Source organism: Rhamphochromis longiceps, linkage group LG8 (genome assembly GCF_057381845.1).
Source record: "Rhamphochromis longiceps isolate RC_006_pf linkage group LG8, R_longiceps_female_GT1.1, whole genome shotgun sequence".
Lineage (NCBI taxonomy): Eukaryota > Metazoa > Chordata > Actinopteri > Cichliformes > Cichlidae > Rhamphochromis > Rhamphochromis longiceps.
The window spans coordinates 17181623-17207429 of record NC_140564.1 but is presented as its reverse complement, the minus strand read 5'-3'; the positions used below and the strand labels follow the sequence as shown (position 1 = coordinate 17207429).

The 25807-nt window shown below is 41.3% G+C and overlaps 2 protein-coding genes and 1 long non-coding RNA gene across 3 annotated transcripts; all 3 read right to left on the bottom strand.

Annotated features, from left to right (window-relative positions):
• Positions 1 to 1615: 1615 nt before the first annotated feature.
• Positions 1616 to 13132, bottom strand: LOC146663398 (uncharacterized). Its single transcript, XM_085417366.1, has 3 exons — positions 11303 to 13132; positions 7899 to 7911; positions 1616 to 3009 (listed from the first exon to the last, which is right to left on the bottom strand). Exons 1-3 carry the CDS (start codon positions 12081 to 12083, stop codon positions 2250 to 2252), a joined length of 1554 nt encoding a protein of 517 aa, XP_085273492.1. The 5' UTR covers positions 12084 to 13132; the 3' UTR covers positions 1616 to 2249.
• On the bottom strand, positions 6528 to 7457 carry LOC146663399 (uncharacterized). The gene is made up of 3 exons (XR_014913024.1): positions 7312 to 7457; positions 7098 to 7228; positions 6528 to 6603 (listed from the first exon to the last, which is right to left on the bottom strand). It is a non-coding gene; the product is annotated as an uncharacterized LOC146663399 (long non-coding RNA).
• Positions 13133 to 17259: 4127 nt separating the features above from the next.
• On the bottom strand, positions 17260 to 23492 carry telo2 (TEL2, telomere maintenance 2, homolog (S. cerevisiae)). The gene is made up of 20 exons (XM_085416149.1): positions 22796 to 23492; positions 22440 to 22717; positions 22269 to 22337; positions 21700 to 21847; positions 21492 to 21594; positions 21348 to 21416; positions 21089 to 21230; positions 20606 to 20742; positions 20407 to 20492; positions 20099 to 20200; positions 19888 to 19976; positions 19702 to 19793; positions 19480 to 19596; positions 19323 to 19394; positions 19059 to 19229; positions 18888 to 18979; positions 18708 to 18807; positions 18567 to 18631; positions 18352 to 18467; positions 17260 to 18002 (listed from the first exon to the last, which is right to left on the bottom strand). Exons 1-20 carry the CDS (start codon positions 23134 to 23136, stop codon positions 17881 to 17883), a joined length of 2511 nt encoding a protein of 836 aa, XP_085272275.1. The 5' UTR covers positions 23137 to 23492; the 3' UTR covers positions 17260 to 17880.
• Between the last annotated feature and the right edge of the window lie 2315 nt (positions 23493 to 25807).

Genomic DNA, 25807 nt, shown 5'->3' with positions numbered 1-25807 from the left:
ACCAGCTAATGTTAGGCTCCAGTGTCCTAAGAAATCACACCTTTCCCCTGATAAACAAATTGATTGGATTCTCTCATTGTGTGGGAATTGATTATCAATTACAACTTCAATGAGCCACTTCAAAGAAAGTTTCACCCGCGTGGGCAGCAACAGAAAGTCCAGATGTGGAAACAGAAGGTTTCCACATTAAAATATCGATATTTGAATCATTTTGGGGTAAATTGTAGTTTTTCATTAACAGGAACACAGTGGAAAGAAACTATCATTCAGATTGTCTACATTGGAAAGAACTACTCCCTCTTCCGCCTTTTATAGTCATGTGTGAAATACGGCTGTATAAATGTGTGGCAGCCTGTGGCGTGCGCACTCACAACAATGGCTGAGCGTAACTGGAGTCATGTGCGCACGTATTTTACATCCACAAACAGCCCAGACGTGGTTTGTGATACATGTGGCAAGAAAGTGAGGTGTTGTGGCAACACCTCTAACCTTGTCAAACACCTCAAAGTAAATCATATCACAGAATATGACGAGCTTATGTTGAGGCAAACTGAAGAGGAGGAGAAGGACGGGTGCTGCTAGGGTGAGACAGACGTCTCTCAGGGAGTCCTTTAGTGCTGCAGGCAGGCAAGGTGTTCACATAGTGCACAACTTCAGGTTTTTGATTTCTATATGATGAATTCTGCATTATTAAGTGATAAGAACAAGTAATCTGATGTCCTGTAATGATTATGACGCTATAATTTGAGATACAATAAAAGAGTAAAGTTTTTGTACAAAGTATCGGAGCAGTATCGTCGATACCACCCTGAATTTTACTTGGTATGGGATCGGAAAGGAAATCAGTGGTATCACACATCACTAGTGATCAAATGTCAGGCCAAGCTGGAACTGATTCCTGTCTTCTGTAACTTCTACAACACTGTCCAATAGAGACACATGAATGAAATGCAGCGTCATTAAAAACACTGATGATCTTTATTTAAAAATGTAATACATTTACATCTGAATAAACTTTTAGGCATTACGCTGACGGAGGGATGGATGGACCATGAATGCTTTCTCATCCTTCTTGTCATGCACCATGGAAGTGTCTGAGGGGCTTTTCCACTTGGAATGGGGATACTGTGTCCACACTTCAGAGGTGGAGTTTCCAGCATCTCACCTGGGCCTCATCTGCAAACAATCAGCAGGAGGGCTTCTTAAACCAGCGCTGCCTGCTACTCCTCGCCAGTTTGTTCTGCCATCTCCAGTGGTAACTAGGCTTCCCCTCTGCTCCAGTTCTGGCGTGCTCCTTCCCTGTGTTTAACCTTGTTTTCCCTGTGTTTAGGTCTCCTCTGCCAACGTACTCATCCTACCCTCAAACTCCCTTACCCGTCCAGCAACTTCTTCTCCCTCTGTTGCAGAATTCCCGTTGGATTGTTCCCATCAGGAGCCAGGTGTTCAGTCTCTCGATAGCTTTTCCTCTGGTTCCTGCTGTCTGCTGACACTCCTAGCTCGAGCCACGTTCTCCATTCCCTCTCTAAAGTCTCATAAATAGTTTAACCATGTGCATTGAATCTGCATTTGGGTCTAAGCTTTCTATGCAGGGAAGAAATCATCACAGTGACATCTATTTAATTTTCAATTCAATTTTATTTAAAGAGCGCCAAATGACAGCAACAGTCACCTGAAGGCGCTTTATATTGTAAGATATACTTACAAAGAAAACCCCAACAATCATATGACCCCCTATGAGCAAGCACTTTGGCGACAGTGGGAAGGAAAAACTCCCTTTTAACAGGAAGAAACCTCCAGCAGAACCAGGCTCAGGGAGGGGCGGCCATCTGCTGCGACCGGTTGGGGAGGGGCAAGGAAAATAGTATAAAGACATGGAACAGAGACAGAGGTTAATAACAAGTACCATTCAGTGCAGAGGTCTATTAAACATAGTGGGTGAAGAAGAAACACCCAGTGCATCATGGGAATCCCCCGGCAGCCTAATGCTGGGCATACACTGTGCGATTTTTGGCCCATTTTGAGCCGATTTTTCAGTCGTGCGATCGTTTTGGGGATCGTCCCGAGTTTGGCCTTGATCAAACTTCTCACCCCTGCGAGTCAATCCTACAGTTTGATCAGGAGCCGAATAACGCGACTGAAAAATCGCAGCACAGTGTATGCCCAGCTTATTGCAGCATAGAGGATTCAGGATCACCTGAGTAGGCCATCAGATTACTGAAAGGATACTGAAAAAACCCGTCGAAGTAGTCTTAGTCTTCATTGCTGCTGGTCGACTCAATTGAACACCTCTGAAGTTTGCACACAGGCAAGTATTGCTCTTCTTGCTCAAAATCCTCTCGGGAACGCTTCCTCGAGCCTCCAGTTTCGTGTTCAAGCTCTTCGTGCGCATCTTCAAATACTTCAGAGTCATCATCGCTCCATCTCATTCTTTTGTTTGCTCCTAAATCTTCTTCATCCCTCTCTCTAGACCTCTTCCTGGAAACACCTGGCTGAGGGTCCTCTTCTGGGATGTACTGGCGAACATCCATGCGGCCTTCAAATGCCTCCTCATTTTCAATGCCACCAACATTGAAAATGATCACAACCACAGCATCCCCGTGCTGTTCATCGTTGTCACCATTGGCATTATTGTCCCTCACATGAATATTTTGAACATCGTCGTCGTCGTCATCGTCATCGTCATCGTTGCCGTCGCCGTCGCCGCCGTCATTGGCGTCATCGTTGTCGTCATCGTCGTTGTCGTTGTCGTTGTCGTCATCATCGTCATCGTCGTTGTCGTTGTCGTCGTCGTCGTCATCGTCGTCGTCGTCATCGTCGTCGTCGTCATCGTCTTCGTCCCCGTAAAGGTAATTGTCATATTGTGCCAGTACTGAAGCTATTAGCTCATGTAGATAGCAACAATAATCACAGAGAGCGAGATACAGATCGTTCAGGAAGCCATTAGCAGGTTCCTGATCTCCATTTGCCAACATTTGTGGGTTAACCTGTTGGCCTGCAAGATCATTAAATCTTTTAATTAACATCCATAACTATCTGCTGAAAATCTGTTTTTCATCAATTTCAAGACTGAGTACATGTGCTTACCGTTTTGGTTATTTTGTGGTCCGTCTCCACTTGCACTCATTTTGACTACAAGGAACACAAAACAACAATGATCACTAAACCTCAACCCAGAATGTTCAGAGAATTTGCTTTTTTTGTGATGACTTTAGGCTGCGTCCAAACGTACACGGCTATGTTTGAAAACGGACGATTTTCCTTTTTCGTTTAAAAAAAAAAAAAAATCCAGTCCACATGTGCAGTTTTGAAAAAATATCTCCTTCCACATCTAAACACTAAAAACAAAGTGAAACGCTGTCAAGAACACGCCAAATCTTAACCGTGTAGAAATGTTGGCCAATCAGAAGTCTAGAAGCCTGGGTGGGAAAACCTCATAAAACCTTACGTACTTCTGAGAAGTTTTTGTCTTTTTCTGGAAAAGCAGCTAATTTTGTGTTACTTTCACGTGCCTTCATCGTTTCAAATGTTAATAACTAAAGACAGACTCACAACTTTGGAATGGACTAAATGCATACAGCATACATAAATGTCATTTTTTAAAATTACATTTCTTCCAAACCGACGTCAGGATTTGGGTTGGGAGAGCGTCTGTGTTGAATGTAGAATCCACGTCTGATGTAAGCGTGTAAAAACTGCAGATACTAAGATTAACAGACACAGTATGTTGTCTACATCTGCCATTGTAGAAATTGATCTCATGTAAACAATAACGTGGCCACAGCGTGACTTCAACAGCGGCGCACACTTTTGACATTGCCTGAGTAAATGTCCGTTTTCCTCGTCCACACCTGAACACAAAAACGTCCTTTTTAAAAATCTCACCTTTCAGTGACTCAATCTGCTGTTTAGGTGTGGACGAAAGGCCCAAATGCAGAGACAAAGCTGCGCTTTCAAAAATAGCCGTGTACATGTGCACGTAGGCTCAGTTTCTCAGAAATTCTAATAGTTTGTTTGAGAACAAAACTTACGTCTTCTCTATTTTCCTAAATGAACAAAATAATCTCAGAAATAATCGTGTTAAAAAGAGCTTCTGTCACTCTAAGATATGATTAAGAACATTTTCTAATTTATGTATCATTTGTCAAATATTACATCAGCTGACAAATAGTTAAGTCTTCATTTGTTTTCCTGAATAATAGATCCACATCATCCTCTCTATGATGGAAAATATAGTCTAGTCTTGCACAATGTAAAGTACATAAATACTGTCCTGGCAAGCAGGGAAATCAGGCTTTATATATTTAAGTAAATGATCTTGAGTTTATAAACTGAAATTTGAGCTTACTTTAGTTCTTGGTAGATTACACAGCAGTTAATCCTCAGGGAAACGTCCAAATGTCACTAAATAGTGGTCTGCTTTCATTCGGTTGCAGTGTCTCTTCAGTTTTGTGTTCATATGCTGATGTTTTCATTCAAACATGCTTAAATGCTGTGATGTCACTTTAGCAGCAAAGACTGCGGAATGTGCAGAGATTCTTTTGACATCAAGTTGTTTGCTCAGATTTTGATATCTTTTAAATGGAGACAAAACAAAACGCTATGGCAACAAAACAACAAGCTGTTTCCAGTGCTTAATATTTAACATGTCTTTGTTATAAATTTTATTTGTACAAATCTGTGATGTTGATGTGCACAACGTGGGATTTAGACCTCGGAGGGTTAATCAACAAATCACGAAAAATTAGGTTTAAATTTCTGTTCATGACGGTGCAGATTTCTGACATTTTGTGTACTTGAAGCATTTAACAATTTGATTGTTTTCTAATAAAAACTGTGTGAAACTCAAGTTAGAACTGTGTTTGTAAATGAACCGTCCCATGTTGTGTAGCTTTCTGGATTTTATACTTATTGGGCTACATATTAATTTACTATACAGGCTATACAGTAGATAAAATCTAACCTCACATGTTTTATGTAACTAAAGTGTTTAATCATGTGGGCTACAGACAGTAATCAAGTTATGGACTGTATTGATATGAAAAACATGCATACTTAGTGCATTTGAATCATTTTAACCATATGTAACCACCTGCATGTCATGGTCCTGGGACTTCTACCTGGTTTTTTGTGTGTCTTGTATTGTTGTTGTTTGATGTCAGCTTTAGGGTCCCTCGGTTGTTCTGTTAAGATGTTGCTTATTTGATTTCCCCTCGTGACTTTACCCCCTGTGTGCCCCCTCTGTGTATCTGCCAGCCCCCATGCCTCGTTTCTCCTCCTTGTGTTTTATTCCATGTTTTCCCAGCCCGCTATGTCTGTGTTCTCTTCCAATCTGGTCTGCGTCTCTGTGTGCTTCCTGTTTTACTTTGATAGTCTCCCGTCAGTGTTGTGTTACTCCTGCCGTGTCTCGTTATGATTATCAGTGTCGCCTGTGTTCCCCGTGTGCTCCCACTTCCCTCGTTAACCCTCTGTGTATTTGTGTCCACGTCTCCTACATTACCTACATAATAGAGCTATAATAAATGTTTGTTTGGGGTTTTTTTAAGTACAGAAATCAGCTGCTAAAATAATTGTTTTGACTTTTTGGGAATGCTTTACGGTCTGTTCTGTAGGAACGCTGAATTAATATATTGACTGTCTGGCCCCTTCTGGCTATTTAATAGTTGCTGAAGGAGATTTTGTTCATCCCCAGCTAATCTCATCCATATTTATATAAAATCTAGCATACTCCACACCACACAAAGTCAGAAGCCAGTTAAAATCTGTATGTGGTACCTGAGGCGGTGCTGCACTGACCAGTTGTTTCTGGCTATTTGCTGGTTCAGCCTGCCTATCACTGCAACTCTTGGCTCTTATTGGTCAGGCTGGTGTGTGTGTGTGTGTGTGTGTGTGTGTGTGTGTGTGTGTGTGTGTGTGTGTGTGTGTGTGTGTGTGTGTGTGCACGTGCGTATTGTAAAGACTTGATTCCCACAGTCCAAGTCAGGGTTTTAAAATGCGTTGCTGTCTCCATCCAGCATCAAAGCTGCATTGAAATTTCCTTCAATGAAATTTTGGCTCAAAGAAAAACAGTGTTGTTACTGTCAATCTCCAGTTAAAATAAAAGTGTAATTAAACCAAACGAAAGTAATGTACTAATGCTGGTCAAGACATTACCTGTAGCTGAGTGACATTTCCTCCAATTTCTGTTGGTGTCTGCAGTTTCCACTGGGGCTTAGTGTCACCTCTACTGCTACCCGACTGCACCACCATCCTCCACATTGCTATGCGTCCATTGGTGGTGCCAGCTGCTAGGATTTCTGAGTGTTGCAGAATTTTTAAAAAAGCAACGAGTTTTGTTTTTTTTAACCTATGCATTTGGAAACATTCAGGAATATGGTGATGGGAAAGAAAAAGCTTCTTTTCATTTACAATTCTGTGCAAACTTTTGCCTTTGCCTGCACAGTATGAAACACAGTTGATCATCTCTCTCCTCTCATATCCCAGAGTCTCATCAAGAGACAAAACATAGTTATGTAGCACGTAGCATGTAGAGAAGTTTCTTGATGGAGCCCTCCACACTGAGAAGGACACTCGTCTTACAATACTCATCCACACTATGGACTTTACCTATATGCATAAGACATGGGATTAAAGATGAAATAAGTGGAATATCTGACAGCTCAAACCACAAAGTGTTCATATTTATTAAAGATCAGACTGGATTCTGGATCAATAGCATTATAGCTTGTTGTATTTTCCCCTTTCTGGAGACTCCCACAGGATTACTGCTTCACAGAGGCAAAATACACTTTTGATATAATTTTCAACAAGTCTGCTGGATTAATCAGACTTTCTAAAACCATGAATACTTTTCTCATACTGTTCTTCGTAACTGTTCAAAAATAAAGCAAAGTATCATCAATGCAATTTACAGAACAAACAAATAAAATAAACAGCCTTTATACATTGAGGGCTGTGACTGCAGAAGACTGCTGGCCTCAGACAAAATTATACAAGGCAATGAAAAAACAAATTGTGTCTTAAAGAAAGTATGGTCAAATGCATTGAAAATAACAAATGATTTAATTTTCCAAACTCCAACAGGAATCACAAACTCCTACCATCTGCAGTGCAGATAAAGAATCCAAGTCCCTCCTGTGGCCCCATCTTCAGAGGTGCCCCCTTCCAGCTAAACTTGTCCAGCGCACGCTCATCTCCTCTCACAGATGCTCGAGCTAGCATTGCCACATCACTATAATAAAATACAAAAAATAGTATTTGATTAAAAAAATGTCATACTCTTCCACTTGATATGGGACTTCGAAGGCTGCTTACTCTCCAGGTGTGGACGGTCTGAAGATGCAGCAAGTTAAAGGTTTCTTGTATTCATGTTTTACAAGGTGGTTTCCATGAAGTCTCCCTCTCGCATCCACCTTCCATACTGCCAAAGCTCCAGACTGTCAATAACAATAATAACAGTAATAGTTAACAGTTAATTTGCCTAGCACTTTCAAAACAGTTACAAAGTGTGTTAAAGAACACAATAAAATCTTAGTTAAAAACTCAAAAGAAAAGTTCAAAGAGTTAAAACACGAAACGGTTTGTTTTCTTTTTGCATTCAGCCAGGCTGCACAGACAGATAAGAGTGTCTGATGTGCAGAATGCAGGCAGTGACTTGGTTCATAAAAAGTGACCAAATCTGTAACAAGGCTTGTACCCATGTATCGTATACCCAAAAGGTTGTGAGGAGGAGAATGATGATTTATTTCTTTGAATTTGTTATAAGTCTGGCAGCTGAGATTTAAATGAGCTGGAGGTGAAAGATGGACTTCTGGCTGAGATCCCAGTAGAAGGAATTACAATTATTCAAACACAATGAGATAAAAGGATTTAATGGGTGTGATAAATGTGGTTGCACTCACCTGTTCACGGCACCTGATGTTAATGAGCAGAAAGGTAGGGTGAGCATGAGGCGAAACCTTCTGTTGACTGCAGCTTGAGCGCAGCTTGAATCATTTTGATGCATTTTTTGGTTTATGTATACTTCTGCACTAAGTTATGCAATAGGCCAATGTTGAAATTTGGCATAGTAAATGGTGCAGTTTTTTGTGCAGTCTGTGCATTTGTTTAATGGTTTGAGCCCGTGTGCCGATTTGTACAGTGGACAGTTGTATGTGGAATAAAAGTAGCAAATAGTACAGAGGTGTATCTCATGTGTTTACTGTTGCACGTCATCTGTGTCCTCATGTTTAGCCTGCCGCGGCCGTTGGTTGGAGGAGCCGCAATAGTTTGGAAAGGAAGGAAGCAGTAAGGTCAGTTTCCATTCTGGGTTTTCAGCATTAATAAAGAAACCTGCAACAAGGTGAGTAATGTTTGAGGTCCAAAAGAAATCAACACAGAGAAATTTTTACAGTGCTTTTCTACTCTACCTGAACATTCAAAGCGCTCTATACAGGTTGCCTCATTCACACCTGTTCATAGAAGCCCTTTTTCTGTGCTTTCTACCTAACATTCACACACATTCATACTCTGATGAATGCATCAGAGAGTGACTTGGGGTTAATGTCTTGCCCAAGGACAGTTAGCATGCAGTCTGGAGCAGCCAGGGATCGACCCAAAAACCATCTGATTAGTAGATGACCTGCTCCACCTCCTGAGCCACAGCCACCCCTTTCAGAGGTAAAGAATGATTTAGAAAGTAAGTACAGTAATTTTTTGAGGTGATTTGATTAAAAAAAAAAATCATTTTTGCTTCTAATTACATAATTAAGGTGTAATTACATCTTCCAACAAATTGATACATAAACGTATCATTTATCTACTAAAAATACATAGGAGCTGGCGTCATGTTGTGGAAGCTGCCATCTTGCCCCACCATCATACACTGGCTGAGATGGGCATCGCTGCGCCGCCTTTTCATGTTTTATGTAAGTGGATTTATACATTACTTTGAATTTAAAGATGTCAAATAGCTCTTTCACACTACATATGACTATTTCACATTTGTACATGTATATTTTGGTGATCTCTTTCTCAGTATGTTTTTCTTCTTATGGAAATAAGCTAATTTTAAACCAGTTAATGTTAGGCTCCAGTGTCCTAAGAAATCACACCTTTCCCCTGATAAACAAATTGATTGGATTCTCTCATTGTGTGGGAATTGATTATCAATTACAACTTCAATGAGCCACTTCAAAGAAAGTTTCACCCGCGTGGGCAGCAACAGAAAGTCCAGATGTGGAAACAGAAGGTTTCCACATTAAAATATCGATATTTGAATCATTTTGGGGTAAATTGTAGTTTTTCATTAACAGGAACACAGTGGAAAGAAACTATCATTCAGATTGTCTACATTGGAAAGAACTACTCCCTCTTCCGCCTTTTATAGTCATGTGTGAAATACGGCTGTATAAATGTGTGGCAGCCTGTGGCGTGCGCACTCACAACAATGGCTGAGCGTAACTGGAGTCATGTGCGCACGTATTTTACATCCACAAACAGCCCAGACGTGGTTTGCGATACATGTGGCAAGAAAGTGAGGTGTTGTGGCAACACCACTAACCTTGTCAAACACCTCAAAGTAAATCATATCACAGAATATGAGGAGCTTATGTTGAGGCAAACTGAAGAGGAGGAGAAGGACGGGTGCTGCTAGGGTGAGACAGACGTCTCTCAGGGAGTCCTTTAGTGCTGCAGGCAGGCAAGGTGTTCACATAGTGCACAACTTCAGGTTTTTGATTTCTATATGATGAATTCTGCATTATTAAGTGATAAGAACAAGTAATCTGATGTCCTGTAATGATTATGACGCTATAATTTGAGATACAATAAAAGAGTAAAGTTTTTGTACAAAGTATCGGAGCAGTATCGTCGATACCACCCTGAATTTTACTTGGTATCGGATCGGAAAGGAAATCAGTGGTATCACACATCACTAGTGATCAAATGTCAGGCCAAGCTGGAACTGATTCCTGTCTTCTGTAACTTCTACAACACTGTCCAATAGAGACACATGAATGAAATGCAGCGTCATTAAAAACACTGATGATCTTTATTTAAAAATGTAATACATTTACATCTGAATAAACTTTTAGGCATTACGCTGACGGAGGGATGGATGGACCATGAATGCTTTCTCATCCTTCTTGTCATGCACCATGGAAGTGTCTGAGGGGCTTTTCCACTTGGAATGGGGATACTGTGTCCACACTTCAGAGGTGGAGTTTCCAGCATCTCACCTGGGCCTCATCTGCAAACAATCAGCAGGAGGGCTTCTTAAACCAGCGCTGCCTGCTACTCCTCGCCAGTTTGTTCTGCCATCTCCAGTGGTAACTAGGCTTCCCCTCTGCTCCAGTTCTGGCGTGCTCCTTCCCTGTGTTTAACCTTGTTTTCCCTGTGTTTAGGTCTCCTCTGCCAACGTACTCATCCTACCCTCAAACTCCCTTACCCGTCCAGCAACTTCTTCTCCCTCTGTTGCAGAATTCCCGTTGGATTGTTCCCATCAGGAGCCAGGTGTTCAGTCTCTCGATAGCTTTTCCTCTGGTTCCTGCTGTCTGCTGACACTCCTAGCTCGAGCCACGTTCTCCATTCCCTCTCTAAAGTCTCATAAATAGTTTAACCATGTGCATTGAATCTGCATTTGGGTCTAAGCTTTCTATGCAGGGAAGAAATCATCACAGTGACATCTATTTAATTTTCAATTCAATTTTATTTAAAGAGCGCCAAATGACAGCAACAGTCACCTGAAGGCGCTTTATATTGTAAGATATACTTACAAAGAAAACCCCAACAATCATATGACCCCCTATGAGCAAGCACTTTGGCGACAGTGGGAAGGAAAAACTCCCTTTTAACAGGAAGAAACCTCCAGCAGAACCAGGCTCAGGGAGGGGCGGCCATCTGCTGCGACCGGTTGGGGAGGGGCAAGGAAAATAGTATAAAGACATGGAACAGAGACAGAGGTTAATAACAAGTACCATTCAGTGCAGAGAGGTCTATTAAACATAGTGGGTGAAGAAGAAACACCCAGTGCATCATGGGAATCCCCCGGCAGCCTAATGCTGGGCATACACTGTGCGATTTTTGGCCCATTTTGAGCCGATTTTTCAGTCGTGCGATCGTTTTGGGGATCGTCCCGAGTTTGGCCTTGATCAAACTTCTCACCCCTGCGAGTCAATCCTACAGTTTGATCAGGAGCCGAATAACGCGACTGAAAAATCGCAGCACAGTGTATGCCCAGCTTATTGCAGCATAGAGGATTCAGGATCACCTGAGTAGGCCATCAGATTACTGAAAGGATACTGAAAAAACCCGTCGAAGTAGTCTTAGTCTTCATTGCTGCTGGTCGACTCAATTGAACACCTCTGAAGTTTGCACACAGGCAAGTATTCCTCTTCTTGCTCAAAATCCTCTCGGGAACGCTTCCTCGAGCCTCCAGTTTCGTGTTCAAGCTCTTCGTGCGCATCTTCAAATACTTCAGAGTCATCATCGCTCCATCTCATTCTTTTGTTTGCTCCTAAATCTTCTTCATCCCTCTCTCTAGACCTCTTCCTGGAAACACCTGGCTGAGGGTCCTCTTCTGGGATGTACTGGCGAACATCCATGCGGCCTTCAAATGCCTCCTCATTTTCAATGCCACCAACATTGAAAATGATCACAACCACAGCATCCCCGTGCTGTTCATCGTTGTCACCATTGGCATTATTGTCCCTCACATGAATATTTTGAACATCGTCGTCGTCGTCATCGTCATCGTCATCGTTGCCGTCGCCGTCGCCGCCGTCATTTGCGTCATCGTTGTCGTCATCGTCGTTGTCGTTGTCGTTGTCGTCATCGTCGTCATCGTCGTTGTCGTTGTCGTCGTCATCGTCGTCGTCGTCATCGTCGTCGTCGTCATCGTCGTCGTCGTCATCGTCTTCGTCCCCGTAAAGGTAATTGTCATATTGTGCCAGTACTGAAGCTATTAGCTCATCTAGATAGCAACAATAATCACGGAGAGCGAGATACAGATCGTTCAGGAAGCCATTAGCAGGTTCCTGATCTCCATTTGCCAACATTTGTGGGTTAACCTGTTGGCCTGCAAGATCATTAAATCTTTTAATTAACATCCATAACTATCTGCTGAAAATCTGTTTTTCATCAATTTCAAGACTGAGTACATGTGCTTACCGTTTTGGTTATTTTGTGGTCCGTCTCCACTTGCACTCATTTTGACTACAAGGAACACAAAACAACAATGATCACTAAACCTCAACCCAGAATGTTCAGAGAATTTGCTTTTTTTGTGATGACTTTAGGCTGCGTCCAAACGTACACGGCTATGTTTGAAAACGGACGTTTTTCCTTTTTCGTTTAAAAAAAAAAAAATCCAGTCTACATGTGCAGTTTTGAAAAAATATCTCCTTCCACATCTAAACACTAAAAACAAAGTGAAACGCTGTCAAGAACACGCCAAATCTTAACCGTGTAGAAATGTTGGCCAATCAGAAGTCTAGAAGCCTGGGTGGGAAAACCTCATAAAACCTTACGTACTTCTGAGAAGTTTTTGTCTTTTTCTGGAAAAGCAGCTAATTTTGTGTTACTTTCACGTGCCTTCATCGTTTCAAATGTTAATAACTAAAGACAGACTCACAACTTTGGAATGGACTAAATGCATACAGCATACATAAATGTCATTTTTTAAAATTACATTTCTTCCAAACCGACGTCAGGATTTGGGTTGGGAGAGCGTCTGTGTTGAATGTAGAATCCACGTCTGATGTAAGCGTGTAAAAACTGCAGATACTAAGATTAACAGACACAGTATGTTGTCTACATCTGCCATTGTAGAAATTGATCTCACGTAAACAATAACGTGGCCACAGCGTGACTTCAACAGCGGCGCACACTTTTGACATTGCCTGAGTAAATGTCCGTTTTCCTCGTCCACACCTAAACACAAAAACGTGCTTTTTAAAAATCTCACCTTTCAGTGACTCAATCTGCTGTTTAGGTGTGGACGAAAGGCCCAAATGCAGAGACAAAGCTGCGCTTTCAAAAATAGCCGTGTACATGTGCACGTAGGCTCAGTTTCTCAGAAATTCTAATAGTTTGTTTGAGAACAAAACTTACGTCTTCTCTATTTTCCTAAATGAACAAAATAATCTGAGAAATAATCGTGTTAAAAAGAGCTTCTGTCACTCTAAGATATGATTAAGAACATTTTCTAATTTATGTATCATTTGTCAAATATTACATCAGCTGACAAATAGTTAAGTCTTCATTTGTTTTCCTGAATAATAGATCCACATCATCCTCTCTATGATGGAAAATATAGTCTAGTCTTGCACAATGTAAAGTACATAAATACTGTCCTGGCAAGCAGGGAAATCAGGCTTTATATATTTAAGTAAATGATCTTGAGTTTATAAACTGAAATTTGAGCTTACTTTAGTTCTTGGTAGATTACACAGCAGTTAATCCTCAGGGAAACGTCCAAATGTCACTAAATAGTGGTCTGCTTTCATTCGGTTGCAGTGTCTCTTCAGTTTTGTGTTCATATGCTGATGTTTTCATTCAAACATGCTTAAATGCTGTGATGTCACTTTAGCAGCAAAGACTGCGGAATGTGCAGAGATTCTTTTGACATCAAGTTGTTTGCTCAGATTTTGATATCTTTTAAATGGAGACAAAACAAAACGCTATGGCAACAAAACAACAAGCTGTTTCCAGTGCTTAATATTTAACATGTCTTTGTTATAAATTTGATTTGTACAAATCTGTGATGTTGATGTGCACAACGTGGGATTTAGACCTCGGAGGGTTAATCAACAAATCACGAAAAATTAGGTTTAAATTTCTGTTCATGACGGTGCAGATTTCTGACATTTTGTGTACTTGAAGCATTTAACAATTTGATTGTTTTCTAATAAAAACTGTGTGAAACTCAAGTTAGAACTGTGTTTGTAAATGAACCGCCCCATGTTGTGTAGCTTTCTGGATTTTATACTTATTGGGCTACATATTAATTTACTATACAGGCTATACAGTAGATAAAATCTAAACTCACATGTTTTATGTAACTAAAGTGTTTAATCATGTGGGCTACAGACAGTAATCAAGTTATGGACTATATTGATATGAAAAACATGCATACTTAGTGCATTTGAATCATTTTAACCATATGTAACCACCTGCATGTCATGGTCCTGGGACTTCTACCTGGTTTTTTGTGTGTCTTGTATTGTTGTTGTTTGATGTCAGCTTTAGGGTCCCTCGGTTGTTCTGTTAAGATGTTGCTTATTTGATTTCCCCTCGTGACTTTACCCCCTGTGTGCCCCCTCTGTGTATCTGCCAGCCCCCATGCCTCGTTTCTCCTCCTTGTGTTTTATTCCATGTTTTCCCAGCCCGCTATGTCTGTGTTGTCTTCCAATCTGGTCTGCGTCTCTGTGTGCTTCCTGTTTTACTTTGATAGTCTCCCGTCAGTGTTGTGTTACTCCTGCCGTGTCTCGTTATGATTATCAGTGTCACCTGTGTTCCCCGTGTGCTCCCACTTCCCTCGTTAACCCTCTGTGTATTTGTGTCCACGTCTCCTACATTACCTACATAATAGAGCTATAATAAATGTTTGTTTGGGGTTTTTTTAAGTACAGAAATCAGCTGCTAAAATAATTGTTTTGACTTTTTGGGAATGCTTTACGGTCTGTTCTGTAGGAACGCTGAATTAATATATTGACTGTCTGGCCCCTTCTGGCTATTTAATAGTTGCTGAAGGAGATTTTGTTCATCCCCAGCTAATCTCATCCATATTTATATAAAATCTAGCATACTCCACACCACACAAAGTCAGAAGCCAGTTAAAATCTGTATGTGGTACCTGAGGCGGTGCTGCACTGACCAGTTGTTTCTGGCTATTTGCTGGTTCAGCCTGCCTATCACTGCAACTCTTGGCTCTTATTGGTCAGGCTGATGGCACGCTCACTCAGCACAATATGAAATAGAAGAGGACAACAATAGAAACATTAGTGCTGTTAGTCTGCTCCATTATAGCTACAGCGGTATGAAAACTGCCTTTTCATTGTCACTCACTCACTAGTTTTCACCTTCCCAGTTTATCACCCTCTATTTTCAGCATACCCCCTATGTAGCACTATATGGTGTGTGTGTGTGCGTGTGTGTGTGCGTGTGTGTGTGTGTGTGTGTACAGAGAGGCAGCCAGGTTCATAATGGATATGAGGAAGTGTTTTCTTTCTTCTTTTTTTTTTTAAAGTAGCCACATTCAGGTAAAAGTGTGAAATCAAATGATCCATCAATAAAGGATAATGTTGGATCAGTGTTTCAATATTTATGTCCTTTATTAGATGTACATGTGGTTTGGTTATTTGCCTTTTGGTTAAAAGGAAACTGAGAGAGGACTTTTTTTATTAGTGATCTTAATAGTATTTTTTAATCTAATTGAATACAATCTATTTGTGTATGATAGTCAGTCAAAAGAGGGAGAGAGGAAAGAGGAGAACATGAGGAGAAAGTACAAGGTCAGGAAGAACCAGGTAAGAAAACAGACAGGGAGTACTAACAGGCACAACACAAACTGTTAAACTGGCAAAGAAAAAACCCAACTAATTTTACTCGTACAATCTGGAAGTTGTGTTCTGCTGTACAGAATCTGCAAAACAAAGTGGGTTGTCAGCCCTGGCCTGGCACTGCATTACCATGTTGAACTTCAGTCAGAGGAAGTCACAGTTGCCAAAAACTTTTTGAAGCTCAAGAGTGAGGCTGGTGCCATTCCAGATAGGTTAACATTGTACAATCTTCTGGATAATCAGATCTTCCCCACACTGAAAACTGTTATTCAGGTTGCCCTAACAAACCCAGTTAGCAGCTGTAGCTGTGAGAGGTCTTTTAGTGACTTGAGTCAGCTCCATACCTGGCTGAGAAGGACCATGGGTCAAAGCAGACTCCAGCACCTGGCTGTGATGTCAGTTGAGAAAGAGATGCTTGAGAGACTTGACCACCAAAATGTGATAGACGGATTTACCAACCTCAAGGTGAGGCGACATAGGATAAAAGAAAAGAACAAATCTGCAGAGCCATAGTAGTATCTGCAGTAAACATCTTTTCATACATTGTACCAAAGGCCAAGGTGTCTCCATTTTTGTAATTTTTTTAATAATATTTTGTACAGTTTGGAGTGTTTTTTATGTATCTGTATTATATTAAACACACACTTTAAAAGTGAATCTCTGTCCAAAAAATGCACTCAGTTTACTTTTTACTCACTATGAGCATCATTCATTATTCTCCCGCAGTAATTAAGGTTAGGATATGTTGTTTTTTTTTTTAAATTTCCAATCCATTCTTCTTTAGCAGCATTTAAATAACCTTTATCACATTTGATGGTTTTCTTACATCTTTTCAAAAAATGTGGGATTAAATTGTTAAAATGTACAAAACAGTGATGTCATGTTTTGTGACGAGGACCCAGGCACAGAGAGACTTGATGAATTTAAGAATCTTATGATTTAATAAAGAAATTTGCAGACTTGCACAGAGATGGTAAAATTATGACTGATAATGGAGATGAATACAACAGACGACGAGGACAGGGAGGAACAGGGGTTTAAATGCACCAAGGAGACAGTCAGAGGGAACTCGGGACATCTGGAGACATTTAAGGATGCAGGGACTGACAGAGACAGGGAAGAAGTCTCATCGTGACGAGTACAGTTTACCTTGCCTGGATGGGCAGCTCTCTGGGTGCTCAGCACCCCCAAAGCTCTGATCTCAACTTAACAGAGCTGCTTTTTAGTTGCTGAAGACAAAACTGAGAGAGTAACCCACAAATAAGCAGCAGCTGTTTGGCAATGGAATCGGGGAAAGGATTTTCATCCAAGTATTAAAAACAGTCCTTATATCTTAAATCGTTAGTTTGTCTGGTTACTTATATAAAAGCCAGCTAATGTCATATTCATTTGAATTAAAGCTGAAAGTCTGCACTTCAGTCATATAGTTTGAATTGAATCTACTGAGTAGTGGCGTGCACAGGTAAACCCACAAAATAACAAATGCCTCTATTCAAAAACTTAAAGACCAAACTACATATTGTTAGTTTTTGTCAAAACCTAGGCATATTTAATTTTTATTTCCTTGTTTAGCACTAGTATATTTATACATGGCAAAACACTGAAATCCCAATCATTTCCCATCGTCATCAGATTTAATTATTTGAAAAAAACAAAACAAAACCCTACACTTTCTCTCAATAAAAATAAATTTAGAATCTTTTTAATGTACAAAACTGTCAGTGTAACCTTTAGATAGAACAAGGAATACAGTTGTCTGAATTATAAAACATTTTAACTTTTTAACAATGAAAATAATTAATGTAATTAACCATATGAATTCAAACAGACTAATAAAAAAGACGTTGTAGTTTCATTTTATCAGACAATGCAGTGGTGGACTTTCCTCTGACCATGACAACAGGAAGTACTAATAGTATTTCCATTATTTGTCAGAGTGATATTCATGTGAATGTTCACAGGATGTCCTCTGCAAACAAACAACCAAAGTACAGAGAGTACCCATACAGGAAAGAAGCAGAGAAAGGATATCCTCATAGCAAAATATTTTAATACATTTTAAACATTTTTTTTATTTAAGGAAAACTTCATCTTCCATCTAATATTTCATTTGGTTTGTAAATCGGACACTGAATACACAAACCAGCGTATGTGCCATTAGTGCATGTGTGAGAAGATGTTTTCTGGTTGGCACTATGCTGCAGGATATTTTTTTAAAAAAGCAGCACCTGCAGTAAGTAGGATTCATGCCTGAGCTAAAGGAACATCTACATTAAAGACACATTTCTCTTCATGTGTGGGTTTTCACACACCCAGAATGTCATTGTGCATTGCTGACGTTGTGTCACGTCTCCACAGTCGGCGCTTGTGGATCCTGTAGCTGCTTCTTCAAGCTCTTATCCAGCAGCACCAGGCTCTGCACCGCCAGACTCCTGCAATCTGCATCCGGGTCTCCTTCAGCAACATCTGTGGACAGTAACATTATTATTATTAGTAGTAGTATTGACAATTTGCAACCTGTAAAACGGAAGTTGTGACCCCTCTGACCTGTATCACTCAGCTCTGAGTTTTATTCCCATTGGGATAAAAAAAAAAGAAAAAAAGAAAAGCCAATCAAATCACGGACACCCCTGTATTACAGGACATCCTGGTTCCTCATCAGCTTCCCAGAAATGTCCAGTCCAGCTGTGAATGACTGTGCACTATCTTTTTGTGTGTTTGTAAAGACAGATTGCTGACAGTTATCAGGTGCAGGTGTGGCATCGGGCTTTTTCTTTTCTGTCATTAAAATGTCACACCACATTTTTTTTAATACCTGCCAGCCAAGACCTGGTCTCAAACAGCTGATCACTGATGTCCACCAGCAGGTTCTGACTGGGCATGCTCAGAAACACAGAGCAAACAGCGAAGAGGACGCCTCGTCTCACCATCCTTTAACACACAGAATTCAGGTTAGATGACAACAAAGGTCCACAGATATTATTCTGTGTTACACTACAGAGACAAACAGAGATAATGAATCACACATACTGGTCAGCATGGTACCGCACTGCCCACACAAAGTCCAGCAAAGCGCAGCCCATCTGTGCGGCTATCTGAAGCAAAATAACAGAGGCATTGTAAAACAAATACAGCATCTATAATAGGCCAGAGAAGGAGAAATTCATGTACCGGTGCATTGACTGCTAGATGCATAAAGAGGCCCAAAGTGTGGATCAGCCTGCCCAGTACCAGGTGGTCACTGCCCAACAGGTCAAAGGTCACCTGAGGCCTAGCAGGAAGGTATCATGTATTAAACAAATGTTCTCTTACAGCTGAGTTCATGGATTTGAAAACAAGAATCATGCTTACTTGTCATAGTTTTTAAGCAGAGGGAAAAAGAAGTGCCCGGCAACAGGGGCGTAGCGGTTTGGTGTTGCCTTAGTAACAGGTTGGTTGACTTTCTGTGGCAAAAACACACAAAATTACTTTTCAGAGTGAGCTTGCACTCAAATTCCAAATCACAAGAGAGACTGGAAGTACCTTAGTGAGGCGTTTTGTCTTGCTTTGGATTCGCTTTTCTACCACCTGTTGCCAGTGAACAGGGTTGTCACCGAGGTATGGAGTCGACTCAGCTGTTGTAGCAGAGCTTATGGATGCAGCTTTCTTTTCAGTGACTGGTTTAGAGAGCTCCTGAGCTGCTAAGGCAAGAACCTGTGATATCAAATAATGGAGGCCATAATTACATGATATGTAGCAATGATCAAAGACCATCACGCAGATAACCACTATGACCTCTCGTTTTACCTCCAAGATATCAAGTCTCTGGCGCAGACTGTAGTTCAAGGAGTAAAACTCTGTGGTTAAATAGTGAGCCACCTACCAAAGGACACAGAAATACAGTTTGGTTATGAGTGAAAGTTTGTGGAGCTGTGTGTAGTTTGTTAAGAGAAGGCAAACATACAGGAATACAGTCAGTGACAGTGAGAGCCACCATCGTCGCCTGCCTGAGGTACAGGAAGCCGTTAATGTTGTATTTGTCGTCCATATGAAGGAGGACTTTGGACATCTGGACACTGATCTGAAAACAAGAATGAAAACACCTACATTATAACATCAATTCATTTTACCCCTATCTTCCAGAGGAAATATTCAAATCTTAGAGCCTCTCTTATTCCCGTCGTACCTCTCTGGCTGCAAAACTGTTCTTCCGCACCAAACTCTCAGCAGCTTTCAAAGCAAGCTCCACGCGCACTGGGTCCTCAGAGGATATTAAAACTAGATAAGTTTGAAACATGAGGACATGCTGGAGTGAGAATACGACACAGGTGATCACATAAGGCAAACAGGGATGAGATGGGTGAAGTCATACTTTCCAGGCAGTCTCGTAGGTAGCGAGGCGGGGACGCCTTACTGATCTCCTGATCTCCAGACATATCGTACGGAGTGAGCTCATCGTCACTGGAGTGATAAAAGGTTAATCGTGCACTTTTATATATGCTCTAAACATGTAAAAGTTGGGTTTTTAAAAAAAAAAATAAAAATCTTTAAAGGATGTCATTCTTACTGAATGCTTGACATACCTATCGAGATCAGAGTCTGGATCCGTTTTTAATGCCTGAGCTCCTGATGTAGTTTGCGATGCATTCTGAGCTGACTCAGCTGTCTCTTGAGGACCGTCAGCTCTGGAGATGACAGATGACACAATATTTTTGTATTTGTATTTAATACATATTGCATACATTTAAGATGAATCAGATCATTTTTAAAATTTTAGGTAAAACATTTCAGGATCCTTAAAAAATAATATTCTCATCACTTAGCAAGTCAGCTGATTGGCAGTTTCATCTTTTTACATCTTTAAGCAGAAGTGACAGGGAGTACGACCTACCTATTTACGGGCTCAGCCTCTGGTTCGTCACAGGCGCCGGGAGCCAACAGAGACAGCAGCTCACGAGTCTCTTCGTCCTGATCGTACTAGAACACGACACAGCATCACCTCACACACGAGCCTCACAGTCCAGTACAAACAATGACAGGCTGCCTCGTGGTGGCTTGTTATATTTGCTCCTGCTATAAATGAACCGTACCTCAAATTTAAGCTTGGTTCCATTGATATCCATGCGGGAGCTCAGGTACTCTCCAATCACCATCCCCATATGCCTGATCCGCACCACGTTGCTGTCAAGGTGGGTCTGCATGCCGCCAAGCATACACTGAAGTAACTCTGAGAGAGACGGATTCAACCGGTCAGTGTAACTGACTTCAGTTTAATCAAGTATTTTATTACTTCAGTAGCTGTTTTGTAGTATCTGATTAGTATCAGTAGTAATTTTACTGCTGAAAACTCTGACTGATTTTTATTTAATGTGCACAAATATGAAGATGTAAAAATATATAACTAATAAATCATCTAGTAAGGGTCATGCAGAAGCTCCAGAATAGTTAATAATGGAGTTTGAAGTGATCTTATGCTCCGTGAGGTCTTTCTTAATTAAAAAACAAACAAAAACAGACCAACAGTCAGGGTTTATTTCATCCTCAGGGGCACAACGCAGAAGGCTTTGTTATACCTGAGCGCAGCTCCTGTATCTCAGAGTCTTTCAGCAGGCTCACACTCAGCAGGAGGGCTTTGCTGACGTATAACTGCTGCTCCAGAGGCGTGTGTTTCACTGCGCTGGAGTTAGCCCAGGCCTGGGACACAGACCGTAAAACCTGAAAACACCAAAATCATTAACTAACACATTAGCACAGCTGAGTGAGGGTGTGAAGTGGTTATTTATATTCTAATATGTTTATAATATTAGGCTGCTTAACTTCACGTCCACCCACCTGGATAAGAAGAGGTCTGCGATCCCTGTCTGCTGCGAGGTAACCAAGAATAATTCTCAGAACACGAGTCTAGGAAAAGAGCCGCAGATTAAAGCACGATATTCATAACACATATAACTGTCAGGGAGGAAGTTACTGTAGTACCTCATACTTATATTGCAGTAACAGAAGTTTATGAGTGATGACAAACTGAGCCTTTTTATTTGTCAGCACTAGGTTTCCGATGATCCTGCCCAGTGCGTCCGGCCTGAAGAAACAAAAACACAACAAATGTGCGCCATTAAACACAGATCTGACAGCTGGATAAAATAAAAAGACTTTCCCAGATTCTCTGAATCTGCAACAGTCTCACCCACTAACAGCCTGCACCAGCCCAGTGAGCACGCTCTCCATCCATCGCTGGGGAACGTTTTCCAGCAGCTTCCAGCAAACCCTCTGCCACACCATGTCTGAGCGTGTGCACGCGGACAGACGAGGAGCCATCACAGCCAAGACCGAACCTGCAGCAGGACAAAAGTGAAGAAAAAAAAATGAGAATGGTCTGAATTTATACAAGTTCTGATGGCAAAAGAGAGCAAAGCTAGTAGTAGCAAAGTGCATTTAATAAAGTAGCTGGGGAGTATAAGTAATAACAGGATGTTCTGACAGCAAAAGACATGCAGGAGGTTGTGGCACAATGGGAGGACACACTGCAGAGGTTTGCAAAGTGTGGGGAGCAGAGCCACTGGAAAACTAGGTGAAAAATAAACTGATATTTTTATTTTAGGAAAAATAAGTTTTCTAATGCGCTGATCTTTATTTAATTTAGCGTGAGTATGAATTTTTTTCAGGTTCTGAAGGCTGGCTTTCAACCTGAAAAAGCTTAAGGACTCCTGCAGTACAGAGACAAACAACTATAACCAAATACATCCTTAAACTCACCGCCGTGCCCCTGGATACACACTTTTCCAAGTGTTTGAGCCACAAAAGTCAAATTACAGTCCGTTCCAGCTACAAATTACAAACACACAGAATGAGAGATTACGATGTCTCCTGGCACACACTGTAGTATTCCTAATAATGTGTCATCATTGCTTTACAGATGCCCTTCACCTCTGAGTGCCTGGCAGGTGTGCTCCAGGGCAGTGAGCATTTCTGTGGCCAGCAGTGGGTAGTACTGCTGAGGACGGAAAAGAGCTCTGTTGTTTAGCTGTAGCTTGTTCGCGGTAATGTCTGGCAACGCGCTAATACGCCCCAGCAGCGTCTCTCTGAGCTGCTGCGAGTCAGAGGGCGCTGCCTCCAGACAGTAGGACCAGAGCAGCTCAGCCAGGCGACCACGCTGAAGGAACTTCTCAGTGATGCTGACCACGTGGTCCAGATTTGAGGTGGGTCTGCAGGGGCGAGACACAGGCATTAAGGTTATTAAAGAAGATGATGATGATAAGCACGTCACACCCAGCAAAACCAACCTCAGCTCTCCTATTGCATCCATCAGCACCAGGAGCGCCTGCTCTGGAGGTCCTGCGAGGAAGAGGCCGTCCCACAGCTCTGCGCGCTGGGCTGCTGTCAGCTGGTGTAACCAGTCAGCCTGAATGTTGCTGACCAGCAGCTGCAGAGCGGAAGAGTAGTGAGCTCTCCTGAACTCTGCACGCTCAGCTGAGGTGGCTGTGCTGTCCGGTCCTTCATCCAAGTAGGAGTGGAGTGTCCGAAGAGCCGTAATGATGTCTGAGCTGTCCGTGGATGACTTGAGTGTGCGGAAACACCGGGTCACCGTTAGTCGCACGTCAGTATTTGTAGTTAGCGACTCCATTTTTTTTTATAACGGTATTATAACGACAAGCAGCAGTGTTTCTACCAAGGTCTAGCCTCCAACTTACTAAGAAAAGTAGAGAAATAAAAACTTGTGCTACAAAGTATGAAGTCTAGTAGAGTCCCATATGTTGAATGGGTTAGCTTCAGCTGTTAGCCTGTCAAGCTGATGTGCAGCCGCACATTTTTATAACGACACGAGCTTTCATGAGCACGATTTACACTCACAGTAAAATGAGGACTTTATTTTCAGGGGAAATTATCCGTCCCCACGGACAGCTGTGGATTCAGCGAGAGAATCATGCCGCCGTAGCTGTTTGCGATTCCGAGAGTGCAGCACCAAAATACGCTCGTGGTGAGCAGGATAGAATTGGTTCCGGGTATAATCGGTCCGATGTGGCGTTCAAGAAACCTACGATTTATTTAATCTATTTTGGTAACGTTGCAGATTGTCTAATCAGTGGATAACCTCCCTCATATCGATTAACAACACACTTGTATACGCATAACTTATTGTAAATATAACAAGAAATAAAATAATGACTTCGTGCCTTAATGCCAACATCAAAAGGCGAAGATATAAAAGTACATTTCAACATTACTGACGTTTCAGCAGCTGGTAACTGGAGTATCTGATCAGAGATAAATAGTGTAGCAAACTGACGAATCTTCACGTACTTTATTTAGGTAAAAGTCTTTATGCTACATAAGTAATAGTACACAAGTATTGAAAACTGCAAAAGATTTGTGGTCAGCAAACGAGTTTTAAATTGTATCTGTAGTTAAACCAAGCATCTGGACTTTCAGTTGATCATTACGGTTCATCACATCTTCAGAAATGGTCTCAGGAAGCCTGGAGAACCATTTCTGAAGACTACTTAAAGAAACGACAAATTAAGCTAAGAGTGACCTTTCGCTGTGCAGAAGAGTAAAGGTGGTCATGTCAAATACAGACTCATTAGAACTGGACAATTTTATGTTTGTACAGGTCTCTTTGTTGGTGTCTTGGTCGCTACTCGGGGGAATAAGGAGACAGCCGCTCCAATTTTGGTGTGTTCTGGGAAATGCCGACAGAAATGGTGTTGGGGTGTCAGCACAGGACATTGGCACCTCATACCACCTACATGGAGTTTAACGGATTTATGCTGTACTGTGGTGATCAAGTACTCCTCTAATATTTCTGAGCAGTGTAAAATACAATAAAACAGACACACTGAGTTTGGGCAGTTTGTAAACACTGAGCATGAGAGATGTGTTGTTTTGAGCATAACCAGCAGATGGTGCTGAATGGCCGGTTGGAGGCGTCTGTGGTTTGTTGATCAGACAAGGCATCGAGTCCGCGAACAAAACGAGCCAATACCACACAGATCATTTTATTCCTTTATTTTCTAATCTTACTTTCACCTTTACCTTTAAATTTTCTCTGTTTACAATGACTGAATTATAGCTCCCCAAGAACAATTAGGATTAGATCATTTTGGGGATCTCAGAAAAAAAAAAAAAATACAGCTGTAACCAATAGTTATAATTTATACATTTATCTTCGAAAATAGTTTTACAGTTTATTTTTTTCCTCTACAATATTCTCTTTTAATCTTCCCATGTCACATAATGGTAAGCCATGCACTACTCCAGTAGTGACGTTTGTGCCTTGAGCAAACTTTCTTTGGACACTGGAAGTGAGCGTGAGATGAAAGAAACAAAAACAAAAGAAATCCACAAAAAAAAAGGAGAAAAAAAAAAAGACAATTCATATTTACAGTTTAGATTTCATCATTATAATTTAACAAACTGACAGTCACGTGGTCAGTGCTTTCCCCAGGGCTCATGATCAGGTTAGTTTAGAGGAGTTTGAGACAGAGGCACAGTGTTTAGACTAGCAGGCCAGTTTCTTCTTCTTTCCTTTCCAAGCCGAAAGCGTGTTTTTATCTTTTACTAGAACAGGAGAAGTGTTAATAAAAGTGAATCCTAATGGATAACTTGATCCGTCAATGTTTAAATATGTCTTTGGTCATTTTTAAAAGGCAGGAGTAAAATGAAGAGAGATCTGGTTAAAGTGCAATCACCTTCAGCTCTGCTGAAAGAAAAGATTTTGTCAGCTCTGTGGCTTCACCGACTAATCAAACTGTCGCCAGTCATCAAACCGTCTGTCAGAAAGACAAAACACCAATCGAGTGTCATGTATCCCACTGTGCGCAGGTGTCGTCCTGTTTCTACATTATAGCATAATAATGGTTCAGTATTATAAAGAATCTGTCGTGGAAACCCCCCCCCCCCCCCCCAAAGAACCCCCAGAACCACAGAAAAAAAAGAAAAGGAAAAAAAAAGAAAAAAAAAGGGCAGGAAGCTGAACATAGAGCCTGGATACGAGGTTTTGTGTGTCACATCGAGGTCTCAACCTACAGCTCTGCCGTCCGATGTTTCAGCGTATGATTCTTCAGTGAGAACAAGTCAAACAAGTAAAATATACATTAAGAAATCTGTGTTTCCATGCAGTACCTGACTCCATCTGGGAAGACGACATTAGAAAACTGCAGACTCAGCCGTATCTAAATCACAACACCCAAGAGGTCAGAGCAGCATCAGCACAATGGAAGAGAGCCCAGACCTCAACAGATCACCGCACTGAGCAGGTCACATTCAAGCTTTGTTTTGTGTTTGCTGACTGCCCC